Genomic DNA, 14,976 nt, shown 5'->3' with positions numbered 1-14,976 from the left:
CTAGAAGGCAGAGGTGTAGTTTGTTGTGGGATTAATTCTTCCACCTCAGTGCAAACCTTAATGAGCCAAAGTAAATATTTCATTTCTCCTGTCACACTGTGTTTATTTACCACAAGCTGCCTGCCTGTGGTAGGATTGATAGGAGCAGAACTCCTATGCCCAATGCTTATCCAATGCATTAATGTCCCAAGAGACTTTGATGCTGTCCATCACACACTGAAGTACCCTGAGCTCTCTGGTGTGAGGAGAGGTAGAGGCTGGGGAGCTGCAGTATGTGAGCCAGGGGAGGACCAAGGGCAGAAGACATCTCTAGCAGGCAGGTAGACATCAGTAAGGCACCCTAGAGAGCAGCAATCTTCTAACTGGAGGGATGGGATGAATTACCTCCTGGTAGGAGTATGGGCCAGTGGGAGGCTAAGTGAGAATCAAGTAAATAAAGCAAATTTCCAACCCTCGCGATTAGATGGGAAACCTTGGAAATGTGATCTATATGCTATGAAAAGAAGAACCTGGTATGAACGACAACAGTTTCCAATTTGTTGCCAGCAAGACTTAATCAGGAGTTTGTGCAGAGCCATCCAAGAAAAAAGCACCAGAAATAGAGGGCTTTTCTCCACCTCCTTCTCTGCATATAATTTATTTTATCATGTCCTTGCGAAGGAGGAGTGGCAAGCACTGATGGCAGCAGTGTCAGATAGTATGATACTTTCTATGAACTGCAGCCAGCTCACCAAACCAGCGTGTGATTAATGACAGGAAAACCATAGCCTCGGTTCACTTCTCTGTCGATCATGTCTGTGGGTATGCACAGCATTTCCCTTTAATCCCTTGTGGAGGAGATCTGCTGAGCTTAAATTATGCTCAGAAATCCACGCTCTCTGTAGGACACTGGGGTGCTTGCTTTTATCAACAGTGGTATTGCAAAGACAAAAAGTAAACAGGAGTTTATCCTCATAGCAAGGCTTGCAGTCTGCAAAAAGGGCGGGCATTTTCCTTCTGTCTGACTCAGACTTTCCAGACTGAAATCTTTTGGTTGCACATTAAAAGTGGCAAATCTTGCCAGAATTAGCTTTTAAATTCTGTGCTTTAGGAGAGAGAAAAATTTTACTTCAGAAAAAGCACCAGTTTTTGTGTCGGCTGCCTGATTTGTCTTAAAATTGAAATGAAAGGGGGAAAAAAAAATTCCTTTAATTCAACTGGAAACCTTGCTACTCTTATAATAATCATGGTTATGGTTAAACTTGCCAATGGGTATCTCCCTGGTGCACAGAGACCACTCGTTTCTGCTTTTTCATCTCAATAAACTAGTGTTCCTTCTTGCCTGCCATTGTATTCCAACCAGCACAGTTCCCGGCCGAGGAAAAGCACTCGCTGGTTTGCCAAGACAACATTCTTTTACATGACTAGCTCTTTCCCCTGTAGTTATTAATGTGTCACATATCATAGGCTCAGATTGTCTGAGATGGGAAAATCTACTAGAAGGAGAGAAAAATAAAGGAAACTTCCAGGGAAATTGATTAAAGGGAAATAAGATATTTGACCAAATTTAGTGGAACAAAATACGGTCAATAATAGAAACTATTTAAATTCCTCAGATGGACACACAGTTCTTTAGTAATGTTTTGTTTGTTGTGTTTTTTACCACCTCGGAATATCTATTATAAGAACAAGATTTTAGACTCCTCCTCTCATGCCAAGAGCAATTGTTTGCATTTTAAGGGATCCATAAGCACAGCTTGGTATCAGCAAACATGGATTATATGAAACAAGAACTGTGAGACACTTTGGGATGGTTTAACTAGGATCCATTAGAATAAAAGCTGTGACACAGCGTGAATGGTACTCCGAACACTTACATCTTGCAAATACTTGCATAAAGCAGTTTTGATTGCCAACAGCATGGAGTAAAACAAGCTGCCTCGCAGGTGCTACTCTGATCTCTCTTCAATACTGCTCCTTCTCTGCTCCACGGATGTTTCAGCCAAGGAGTAGAAACGACTCCAGAGGTCGATCACTCTCCAAGAAATGAGTTTCAACTCATAGTGAAAGGTAAATCAAAGCAAATGAACAGAACTAATGCTACAGAAATTGCCTGAACGGTTTGAAAATGATGATTAGGTCTGCCAATACCAAAGCCCTTGAGTGGCTTACTGTTATGGCTGTGTTTGAAGGGACAAGTTAACTCAGTAACCCTTCGCGCCTGTGATTTCACCACATTCTGTGAAAACAGCTCTGTGATAGCCCTGCCTGGCCCAGCAAGAGCTCACCTACACGGGCTGGCTTATGCCCATGCCTAAAACACAGACCTGCACAGGCAGGGATGGACATTTGGGCACGCACAACCGCAGCACGACTACCAGCTCCGAGGTGTGCAGAGGGGCGCAGGCAGGGAGCCAGGCTCTGCGCGTGCTGCAGCCCGGACCTCTCGGCTGTGGGTCCCAGGGACACCTCATGTAGCACCTATGGGACTTGCTGCCATTTCACAGACTCAGCATGGAGCACCACCAGGAGAAGGGATTTTTCTCACCTTTCTAGCACCACATCTACAAGACAGTGGCTTTTTATCCCTAAGTAAGTGATGGCCTGTTGCTACAATTATCAGAGGGTTTTCAAATGCCTTTGCCTGCTCAGTGGCTTCAGAACAAATCAACAGGCAACAGAAGAAAAAAGCTGCAAGCTGCTGAATGTGCAGGCTTGTCTGGATATGAGGTGCATTTCGAGGCATAACTGATCATTTAACAACATATCACCTCCTTGGTCCTCCCACACAGCTGCCTGGGGAGGAACTTGCTCCGGATGATGCTTTGAACCTGTGAAATCCCCTCCTAAAACCTGTCAAGTGCTGAATGTGACACAGATGAGGTGGAATCAAATTGCCCCATGAAAAGCAGATACTTCACAGTTCTTGCTTCATTGCAGCTAATGATCTGCTGACACCAGTGGGATTTTTTAGCCAGGATCGGCTTCTGCTGAGAACACTCGGATATTCTGTTGGTAGCAACAGTGCTCTCAGGGGAACCCCACTGGTAGGGAAATGGCTGGTTATCTGAAAGCTGCTACTTACTAAGGCTTTCCCGGCGGGAAAAACAGCTACCAGACAGGAGAGATCTTACGGGACAGTCCCTGAGGACAAGGGTTCCCAGGTGGCCATGTCAAAGAAAATGAAAAGCAAACAAAAGAAAAAAAGAGGAGCAGCACACTAAGGTGGGAGGTGGGACACAAGGAGAAAATGTCAGGGAGCCCCAACGTGCCTCTTCTCGGCAGGGTACCTGAGCTTACCTGAGACTGTGAGCTCTGCAACGTGTGCGGACTGTCTGGGAAAAACTGAGATTACCATCTCTAGTGTAATTTAGTCTGCATTACTAATGCTGGCTGAACCAACTAAAGTTTTTAACCGTCTTCCCAGAACTGGTCTGAGACCAGGAAGTGCTACTGAAAAGCAAACACGTTGTTAAATATGCAACATACGTTCTAAATGGAAGAGGCTTATTACTCCACATCACTTTATACTCTGCTTCCATGAGTTCAGAAAAGCACAGTCCTTAACATATCTCTCCAAATTGGCCTTATATCCAGTATTCCAAAAACAAAACTTTCTTTTTTTTTCTTGGGGAACAAATACTTTTATTTTTATTTTGTAGGAGGTCTCCTGTCTGCTATGCAGCCAACATTTTCACATTTTAATCATAAAAAACATAAAAATAATCCACTTATACTGGTATCTCTACTGTTGGCTTTTTTAGGCCCCCAAGACTCATCAAAGCAAACACATCTCAGAATAAATGCCTAGACATCTTAAACAAGCCTTGCAAATAGCAGGCATTGCACAGGCAAATTAGGTGTGCACATGTGATCTTATTCTGTAAACCATGACCGGACTTCTGCTTGAACGCTCTTTCATGATCGGCACAAATACAATGTGCAATTGTGGAAGGGTCTTACAAATGCCTGACTAACTCCTTCTGAAAGAGATACACAAATTCTCCTACAGGAAAAGCAAGTAAGTGGGGTGTTCTCTGCGGGGCTCGCTGCATGACCCGGGGACCATCCACCCTCTGCTCTGGGCTCGTGCTTGTTTTTTCTGTGCAGTGGATGTACAAGTCACACATGGAGTTTCCTCACCTGAGTAGCTCCCCATTGCAGGCAGGAATGGGCTGTTTCCACTTGGAAAAGAAATTGAAGGAGCAGCCGGGTGATCCTTTGCTGCAATTCCTCTCCTATCCACTGAAGCTGCAGTTTGCTGAACGTTTCCTTTAGCAAATGGGCCTTTGTCTCAGCAGGGACACATTTGGGGTGGAGGCCACTATTCTTTCAGCCATCTGGTCCCATAAAAGATCGTAACCATTTCCTATGGAGAAAGGTGGTGGCTACTCCCACTATTGTCCCTTCCCATCACAGTGCCCAGAGACTTCATTCAGCTGCCTAAAATGCTCTGATAGTTGGTATCTTCTCACAACCGTTGCCAAGACATCATACGTATCCATCACCCTCTCCTTAGCCCTGCCTTGTTTATTCATTTCTACTCGTTTTTTTCAAAGCTGCCATCAATAATTCACTAGTCACAATTTCTCTTGATTTCCCACACAAAATTGACACCTCTCCTATTCTAAGCAGTTGTTATTTAAGTAAAGCCTGTTTCTCAATAAATAAAACTCACACATGAGAAACTCTTCAATGACTTTCTTCACATGACTTATGGCAAGACAGAGTCTGCTAAAGGGGTGAGTCATTCAGCAAAGGGAGAGGAAAACTGTTCATTATGTATTTGTGAAATCCCCAAACCACTGAAAAGGCAGCATTTACCAACAAAAAGCATCACAGGATGCACATGAACCAGCAAAGTGGGTGGAGTCCTTCCAGAAATGACTGCGACACGCGGGCATCTCATCAGAGGCCTCTCTTTCTCAGGATCCAGGACGTTAAAATGAGTGGGAGGTGCAAGTTTCTCAGCTTACACACTTGCAGGATTTGCCCCCCAGAAGTCAAAACCGCAAGTTGTCTTCTGTCCCTCAGGGGAATACCAGAGCAACCCGGGCTTTCCCTGCTTCAGCTGCAGCCTCCTGAGCTGCACACCCCTTAGCATCGACAGCTAGAAAAAAACATAACCAGGACGCACTCGAGCCTCAACATCAAACCTGTTTCTCCCTTTCAGTTGTGTTCCTGCCACAGCTCATATCAGAGGACTGCACTCACTCCGTCAGCAGACAGGACTGGTCACAGTGCTGGGATCTGGCCCAGGTTTGAATTCAAAACCTCCAACCACCTTGTGGATAACAAGTTCTGGTTGTGCCTCCACTCAAAATAAAACCATTCCCAGGAAGGCAGGCAGCTTGCATGCTCATGCGCAAACAGGGAGAATGTATATACGCCCCTATATGTACACACACACTGGCTCCCTGCTCCCAGAAAAGACCTGCTAGCCAGAAAGATCCAGCAGCAACACACTAATAAATAAAATTTGCAAAAGCCCCAAAGTCCGTCGCTGTCCTCGCAAGCTCTAAGCACCGTGAAGAGCCACCTGCTGACGAAGCTTGTTTCAGGAAACGGAGTGCATATAGGTAAGAGCCGCAGGCCACTCCAAGGGGGGCACAGACCCAGCCAGCGCAGGACGAGCAGAGCACCTCGCATTTGCCTATCTGAGCACAACGGGTTTTTTCCCCTCAGTGCCAGCCTGAAGCAGAGGGACAAGACAATCATTGCAAGAGACAGAGAAGGCACAAATCTCAGCGGATACTTACAGCATTCAATGGGGTTTGATGCTGCTTGCAGAGAAATGATCCTGCCGTTGGACTCTGGGATGTGCACGCGGAAGACAAGCCGGACACGGGTGTTCTTCCTGCCAATATCCGTCTCTCCCTTGCGCAGCTCGATGTCTGCATTCCTCAGCTTCAAAATCCCTGCACAGTCAATGCTGCCAAACACACATGCCATTTGACTTCACATTTCTGCTCTCAAACAGCTTGGAAATAGGTGACAGTCAAGAGGATTAAGCTGTTTTGCTTTGATCTCCAGGTTAAGAGCAGCTCCAAATACTTGTTCTGCTTAGGATCTAGATATTGCCACTTCAGCAGTTACAGGGGAAGAAATCCCAGACAAGCAGCGAGTGAGGGATGCTGCTGGGCCCCTCCCCGAAGAGCCTGGACCCGGTGGCTCAGCGTGCCCCAGGCACGTCCCAGCCAAGGGCTGGGGGTGGCCTTTGTTCTGGGGACAGCCGAAGCCGCTCTCCAAACGTTATAACCCTCAATCTTATTTCCCTCCTGTGCTAAGCACAAGAGTGCACGTGGCAGCACCCCGGCCGGCCCCCCGGGGCAGGGAGAGTGAACCAGAACGAGAAGTGCACCCTGGGGCAGGCAATAAGCCGAGGCTGTGCCGGAGCCCTCCGCAAGCTGGAGAGCATTAAAGCCTCCGCCACCAGCTTTCCAAACAGCTCAGTGCCCAGAGACTGCGCAGCAGCTATTGCCTGCGTGCGGGCAAATTAGTTCAGCTCCACGGGGAATCACAGCAGTTGAACCAGCTAATTGCATGCACCACCCAGGCACGTTTTCCCCACAGTTTGTACGGGCACGCATTGAATTCAACTCCAAAGCAGGAAGCAAACTGCTCTCCCCTTCTTCTGGACAAGGTAGGGTCCTTCTGCGAAAACTGGGCTCTCCAGCCCTGGCCAAAAGTCACCTTGTCATCCTCCCAAGCCCTGGGATGTTGCTCCCAGCCAAGGCAATAGCCTAGCAGTGCAGAAAATGGTTCTCTGTTCCCATTCACTGTGTCCCTGCACAAAGAGAGGATGTAGGGAGCAGGATGAGCAGCAATGAAAGGATTAGGATTGCTTAAACCACTGCTGCAACTTAATATTGGTGTAAGTGGAGGTTAACTTCTTAAGAGTCCAGTGTAACCTAGCAAACATCCCTGTCTACATTAAAAGAATGTGCCAATTAATATTTACAGAATCTGAGATCTTCACCTCAGCAATAGTCCTCAGAGGGTGCACTGTTGTTAGACAGCTACTGCCAACCCATTTTCATATCAGTTTTAAAGACATATAATCTTTCTTCTTTTGTTATGAATTAAAATCACATTTTGGGAGGCATAAACCCCAAGCTGTTTCCTACACCCACACTGTTCCTTACTATTGCACGTGTGCAGGGGTTTATTACTCCAGGGTTACTCGTTTTGAACAGACAGTCATGTTCCATTCAGCACTTGGCTGCTTAAGTTTGAGATGTGGATGTTTATTTATCTCCTTGGGTGCAGAGGGAAGGAGAGGCTTGAAGGAAAGGGAGGAATGAGGTATATTTTCTGAAAAAAGATATATGAAGAAAGAATGTGGATTTTGCGATGAAGTAGGGGGGCTTAAAAACATAGCTGCTCTGCCAACTTTGTCAGTATCCTCTGAAGATTGGAGATACAGCTCTTCCCTCTGCAGAGCAATCACTCTCATGCTGCCTGGCACACATTCAAGCCTGAAGTTTCAGACTGGTGCCCACTTCATCCCTCTGCCTCCATAAAACTGGAAGGAATAATACAGAAAAGATGTGCCTGTACTTGCTTTTCAGTTAACCTATTACAACAAGAGAGTGCAATTTCATGGCCAGAGCACTTGGCTGAGTTCAGGAGAGATGTTTTCTGTTCCACTAAATGTTGTAAAATGAACCGTACACCTTTCCTCCGCTGTCTACTGCTCCTTGCTTCTCATTGCATCACTGCAGCATAAGGACTTGAGAATCAAGTCTCATTTTCCTTAGTGCCTGACAAAACCGTTCTGACTTTGAAGATGACAGATGATTACAATATAGTCACCGTGGCAATTGGGGTAAAGAGCCTGCCCAGTCAGCTGATGGATGGTAACTCTTTAAGCAGGTTTAACCCAGGTGCTTGTAACTGCTGCTCATGCTTTTGCAAAAAGGGTCTTACACTCATATATCATCGTGATGCTTCGGAAAGGGGAGTCCCTCCAGAGCAGACATCGTTATTCATTTAAGTGACTCCTTTCCCCAGGAGAAAGAACTTCACATGCCAATATAATCCTCGTCAACTTTGCTAATAAAAAGAAATATGCTTACGTTGCTTTCATGTTGTTTTTGGGTTCCAATGGGATCTCTAAAACTTTGGTGTTGCCAATGATTTTTTCATAGCTGGTGGTGGTGACAGTTTTTCCCGTAATGCGATGGACTTGATAGAAAGCATGAGGTTTAAGTATCCGTTCATCTGCTGTCCCAATGAAGATCTGAAGACCCAAGGGTTTGTTCTCCATGTAACCGTGAAGCTGGCAAGACATTAAAAATCTATTATCACACACAAGGCTTGCAACGCCTTCATGTCAGGAAACCAAATAGATCTACAGACATATATACAGATATGGAGATATTTATAGACATAAAGATATGTGTAGTACAGACTCTTTTCTACTCTCAGGAACAGACATCCTCTTAAGAGTATTTGCTGGAGTCTGTGATACGTAGGGAAGAGAGCTAATGGAAAACATGTAATTAATGGTTATAATACTAAATACACCAAGAAGAAAAAATTCCAGACAAGCTCTCCATTTGCCAGAAATTTGTTGGTTGTCTCCAAACCAGACTGATAAAACCCCTCAAAAGGTACATTTTTGAGTACACTTGTTTAATTTGCAGTGACTGATTCCTAAGTGAGGTTCAAAAGATTTTTTTCTGTGGGGTGGATAAAACTGCAATGCGGAGCTGACTCCCCACACCTTGGGCAGCACTTCCTGCTTCCTCTCAGCAGGAAACACAGTAAGGACAGAAGAAAGTCTCTTGCTTGCATTTGTATATGTGGTATATATGTGGTACTCCCATATGCACCTTCTCCAGACCTTATCAAAGCTAATGGAAGATGTCCATTGACACAGGGGGCTTTAAATTAGTCCCTATGTGATGTCCAACTTGCAAACCCTAATTTCTCTCCAGCCTAACATTCAGTAAAATGACTTTGCCTCAGCTCAGCTTGTGATTCCTACTTCAACTGCTGTTAAAAAATAAGGATTTTTTTCCCCCTAAACAGGAAGTATCTAGCGAATGTGTCTGCTATTTTGAGAACTGAGATTTTAAATGATGTATAAACATTTAATGATCCCTTTCTCTGGCCTTGGAACATGCAGTCTTGCCTCAGCTCACATCCATTTCAAACCCAGCTGGAAGCACTGTCCTTCCAACCTCTCTCTTCTACCCAGTTATCTATCTTCTTATCTCTTCTTCTACCCAGTTATCTATTCCCAGACTTCCCAAATCCAGTCCCAAATACCAGTATCAACTTCTTAAACACTGACAGCATTGCATTTTCTGCCCATCAGCCTCTTCCCTCAGGGAGGATGTTTCCCTTTTAATATCTACATCTCCACCCTATAAATATCCCTGTCTGCTGAATTCTTGAACAGTCTTAAAAGGAAATATGTTCTTGTTCTCCTGAAGCCACTTATGTGGACTGGTGTTGGTTCACACATCCTTCCCCCAGTTGTTGGTTCACCTTCAGCCATTCCTCTTGCATTGCATTAAAATACTATCTATACAGGTAGAGCTGGCATTTTTGGTCTGGGACTGTATAGTACCTGGCACACGGAGGTCTTAATTGACCTTAGACACTGCGGCCTCTAGAGTTCAAGGACATAAACAGACTTTTCTGCACTAAATAACATTTTTATAAACAGCATTTGCTGCAAGAGGAGCAAGAAAGCCAGAATGCCTCCATAGGCCAGGAGACAAGGAAATTTCTCCTTCTTTATTAACATTCAAAATTACAAATCAAACCATTCTAAATTTCTCTCATAACCAAAAATGAAAACCAGACATTTATCTACCGCATAGCCAGTGATCTAGCTGAAAGGGAACTTTATGGTCTGAGACATGCTAAATTTGTTTTCAATTATTCTGTCCACATACAAAACCTTGATGAATCCATACAAAGCAAACAGTACTGGAAGATCAGAGAAAAGGAAGATTAAGCTAATGGTATTCATGGTCAAACTGGTTTTTTTTTTCTTTTTTCTTTTCATCAGTCAGCAGGAGGTATCTTTGCATAGAAGGATTAATTCCCCCCTGGAAGGGGACCACATGCAGTATCAATGCAATCCTGGCAACCTTCCTTCAGTATGGCAAATGTAAAGCGACACTCACTCTTCTGAGCTATCGTTACTCATCTAGCACATATTTGCAAGGCATACAAAGACAGGGTCTATGCCCCAGAGACCTTAGAACCCAAGGGCCCGAATCTGCAGTCTCCACTTACATGAATAGCTCCATTGAAGTCAACAGGCCTTAAGCTGGGGTTGTGCAAGAAAGAATTACAGAATCCCGCCCAGCTGCAGCTCAGACACCTACGATAGCTCACTCGCACAAGCACTTCGGGAGATTGTGAGGAAGGAAAATCGGGTACGAGGCTTTGCGCAAACATGCCAGCTGGCTCTGGGAGCAAGGTGGAGGAGGAGTGGAGCGGGACTCCAAGCACTAGGGTTGGTACTGGAGAAGCAGCATTGCCAAGAATGTGATGAATATGATGGCAGCCCGGGGGAGATTTAGAAATGTATAGAGTGTATACAAGATTAAAGGCAACAGAGGTCAAAATGATAGATCTACTGGGCACAGGCATGAATGTAGGAATCACCCCCTGTTTATCCGTGGAGGCCCATTAAGCCCAGGTCCTCCGAGTGCCGTGCCGAAACTCACCCTAAGTATGGTACTTTCAAAATCCAAGATTTCCTGGCCTTCAATGAAAAGCCATTGTATGACCAAAAGGCATGTTGTCTTTACAAGGGGAGAGGGAGAAGAGTAGTTTTTAAGTACTGAGCATGTTTACTGTCACGCCTGACAGAGTAATTCTTTGTGGATCCAGCTAAGATGACGAGAGGATCCTTTGGACTGGAACTGTTATTACAGTGACAGCAAAGCAGCTTTTACTCTACCCTCTGTCCTGGCAGAACAAAATCCCAGAGTTATAGGTGGGAGTCAGGAGCAGAGGAAAACAGTTAATAAATTACAAAAGAAAATTTGCCCCCAGTGAGCACAGTCAGTAGCAGCTGTAACAAAACTGGCTACGTACACAGTTTTTAATACTGGCCACCTTTAAAAGTAATTTTAAGTGGTATTTGCTCATGTGTAGAATGAGTTCCCAAGACAAAACTATTCATGGTCTTCTAATAATACGTGTGTCTGTGGATGTGTGTCTATATAAACATATATATACTTGAAGAAGAGAGGAATTGATTGCCTGTTCATATGGCAATGTTTGTATCATCTGCTGGACGACGGGATATAAAACACACAGTAAAAGGCCTCTGGTCCTCCACAGGACCAGATTTTAAATCATTGTTTGATCAGTGGAAGAAAGTAACATAATTATTTGGTAATTTATGGCATCATGGCAATGCTTTGGGATGACATCACTGTAAAATCAAAATAGCATTACAAAATGCAAATACAAAGAGAAAAATATATGTAAAAGAGTCAAGTATCCCCATTTAAAAGGCTGTCCCCTTATCCTGAGTTGATTACATTTTAAAGGATAATACAGGTTATCACTTACCATAAGCATTTCCATCTACCTTTCACTTGCTAAGAACACATCAGGAACAAAAAATGAAGGTGGACAGCCCACAGAAATGCTCCAGGAACTTTGATAGAGTTTTACACCCAGCTCTGCCATGAATTTACTATATAGCTTCAGCCATGTCATATAACCTCTCTGCTTATCTGTAAGGGGAACACTGATGCTAACACTACCTTGCAGGAACAGAAATGAGTTAATATTTTGTGCTGCATTTTTATATAGAAAAATCCATTGTGAGCTAGAATGAAAGACCACATTAAAGCCATGTTTCAGATATATGTCTCTCCTCAAAATTGAGCTACGAGAGACTGTTACTCTCAATAAACGCTCACCTCCACTATGCTAGGCAGCTGCTTTAGTATTTAACTGTAACGCTGATCTTTTCTTTGGCGGAGCAAAGACGGAATAAAAGTGACCCTTAAAGAACCCTACAGAGAAGTGAAGACTTAAAACATTTTTTAAATAATAACTTTGAAATTCATTTTTTCCTCCCTTAGCAACAACCAAGCTGCTCGAAAGTCTCAATTTTTCAGTCCTACTCTTCTGCTCCTCGCAGGGAGGAAGACGGCAGCTCGCCCTGCAGCCACGGGAGCGGGAGGGCGCAATGCCCTGCCACGGGAGCTCCAGCAGAGACGAGAACAGAGGACCAGCCCCACGCCAAGGTGTTGCCTTAGTTGTCTTTGCGTGAAGAAAACGAAATCATCTGGGTTTCAGTTTCAAGAGAGTGAGAATCAAGAAAGATTTATGAACACAGAACTCTGGAAGGAAATATTTTTGTGTATCGTAAGGTGACCTATTCACAATAAAACTCCCCCAAACTGTATACAGATCGAGCTGGAAAAAACCCAACTCCTTTGAGTCACATTTGCCACAAGGGGAAAGAGAAGCCAGACATGATGTGTACCTTTCCATACTCTATTTTGGGATTTTAAGGTCCTATTTCTTTCAGTTGAAAGATTTCTCTTAAACTTTGCTTTTGCATAACTCTTATAATATTAACATAGCCAGACATGGGCTGGTCTGTGACCTGAGGAAATGCAAAGCACTTTGGCAGATAAACAAATAACATCATTCAGAAAACAAGACGACTTTTCTTGTTTGGTTTGCTGCTATGATTGGGTTTCTAAACAAAATGGAAATGTGTGGCATGATTAAAATCATCAGCTCACCTCTGCATAAATAAAATTCATTCATTCTGCATTCCACCCATGGATCAATACCAGTCAAATTTGGGAGAAGTGGGTATTTAAGTGCCATTTTCAGGAAGGCACGTGTGTAATTCTGCATGCAAAACATGAGCAGATATGCCTTTAGCTGCTGTGCATTGGCAGCCCAGTTACCCACCTGAACACAATTCCTGTGATGGGTACCAGCAACCACAGCCATCAAGACCACACATTAGACATAAGAAACAAGATATTTTTTTCCTGTGTTATTTAAAAACTCAGGTGTTCTTACAAACTGAGATCCCAGCTCCAAATACACAAGCACTTACAAGAGAGAGTTTGCAATTCAAATCTAAATCAGTCCCTACCCCAGCGTTCAGACAAACCAAACCCTGCATCTGCCCAGCTCACATCGCCGCTGGCTGCGGGGATTTATAAGCACAGGATCACCTTTGCTGTGCTGCATGAATAGCAAATCTCTTTGCACAAGTGAAGCCTGCAACAGCGCTTAGTTATGCTGCCTGGTAACCGAGCGATAAATTGACAGAAGAGTCAGAAAGAAAGACGAATTCCCTAAAGAATCTGTAAGAGGTCACCTATAGATACAACATACGCATATATGGAGGGCATTTAGTGAAACCTTTGGAATTCAGATCTTTGAATCTTGGACACGTTTAGTTGAGTTTAAATATTATTATATTTTATATAGACTTATACTATTAGCAAGAGGAAGGATGATTCCTGGGAGATAAGTAAGGTAACTTTTAATTTGTTAAATGGGGGAGGCAGGGCAGAGACATGCAGTGATTTGCCAGGTCCCGCAGGGGACGAGCAGCCCAAGCCAAAGTGCAGTGGGAAACGCGAGGTCCCCGTCCCCTGCGCTCTGCCTTGCTGCAGCGGTTGCCGACCTCGTTCCGCAAACGGCACAGACGTGTGGTAGCACTGCTCGCCGGCCGCAGCACCTCGGTTTCCACTAGCAGTGGACTCTTTTGCCTTTGCCTTTTTAATTGAAGGGTTTCAGAGCCAGATTTTCTTGGGGATTTCTAGCCTGGGTGTTGCATATCTGAAAGTCTGCACGCAAACAGGATGGGCTTGCGAGACAAAAGCAGGAGCATCTACATCTCTTACGGGCACCTTTGAAGAGCCCCAGCACGAAGGCTGCCCTGTGCAAAACAGATGCAGATTGCCTTAAGAGAGTAGAAGGGAATAATTTGTTTCCCATTCATCCCAATAGACCTTTTCTTGTCAGGAATTTAGGTCTTTCTCCTCTGAGAGGTATAAGGCTGCATCTTTAAAGCTGATTGCACACATCTTCCTGTCTAGACAACACAAGCTACTGCCAGGAGGAAAGTATAAAATTGGGGAATGAATTCACTCGTCCTGGTGATTTTATTTGCTTGAAAGTAATCAAGTCTCTTGCCTGTTTCAGCTCACTGTAACATGAGGCTTAGTCTATTAACTGCTGCATATTACTTGCTATCTCCCTGTGGAAGTCACTCCGGCTTCCCCCCGAACGGCCGAACGGGGTGTGCATGTGTGTGGTCAGCTTTGAGAACAGCGCCGGGGTGATTCAGATAGAAAGTCCCCGGCCGGTAGTGAAAAGTGGGAAAACAGAGTTCGACTGGCAACATTTAATTAGAAGCAAATACAAAGCCGCGTGAGAAATCGCTTCCTCCTACTGCTTCCCTTTTCCTGCTGTACACCAGAAGATAAGAAAGCACTGAAAGGCTTGCCAGGAACGGCACGCGGTTGCGGCACCGGCTGCCCTAGGACGGAGCCCCAGCTCGCCCAACGCCCACCTTCCTCTAGAAACAGCAAGAAGCTGCAGAGTTAGAGCTGTCTCTCAAAGCTTTTGACACCACAAACTATTACCCAGCTCAGACTCTTCATCAGCCCTGAGGCTGTTTTCCGTGCCAGCAAGCGTTTTCGGACACTCCGCAGCAGACAAGAGGAAGATGCGCTTGTCTGAATAGCCCCTGCTTGGCGCAGTGCCTGTTCAGCTCACTTCCTGGTGAAAGCAACTTTGCATCTTGGATTTGATCATTAATTCTCATCATTAGTACCCTTTGACTGCAACAATGTCAAGGATTGGGGGGGGGGCACATCTTTACTCAGCAATACTCCTATCAAGATGGAAAATGTCACTGTATTGTCTCGGGGAGAGTGGCATACCAATAGCTGTCAGTAATTAAGACAAAGACCTCATCCAGACTCCGTATCACGTAGCGGCTTGCCTGCCTGCTTCAGTTAGAGCTGA

At 44.7% G+C, this 14,976-nt stretch overlaps 1 protein-coding gene across 3 annotated transcripts in view; it reads right to left on the bottom strand.

Annotated features, from left to right (window-relative positions):
* NFATC2 (nuclear factor of activated T cells 2) overlaps positions 1 to 14,976 on the bottom strand; it is a gene marked incomplete at its 3' end in the record, with an annotated part of 89,060 nt that overhangs the window by 51,365 nt on the left and 22,719 nt on the right. For all 3 annotated transcript variants that reach the window (XM_082007362.1, XM_082007363.1, XM_082007364.1), the window contains 2 exons: positions 8,058 to 8,260; positions 5,739 to 5,911 (listed from right to left, as the gene is read on the bottom strand). In XM_082007362.1, coding sequence (XP_081863488.1) covers positions 5,739 to 5,911; positions 8,058 to 8,260 — 376 coding nt within the window. The remainder of the gene's footprint in view (positions 1 to 5,738; positions 5,912 to 8,057; positions 8,261 to 14,976) is intronic.

This window comes from Phaethon aethereus (genome assembly GCF_964289735.1).
Source record: "Phaethon aethereus genome assembly, chromosome: 16".
In the NCBI taxonomy this organism is placed as follows: domain Eukaryota; kingdom Metazoa; phylum Chordata; class Aves; order Phaethontiformes; family Phaethontidae; genus Phaethon; species Phaethon aethereus.
The sequence above is the reverse complement of the archived record's forward strand: the minus strand, read 5'-3'. Positions and strand labels throughout refer to the sequence as shown.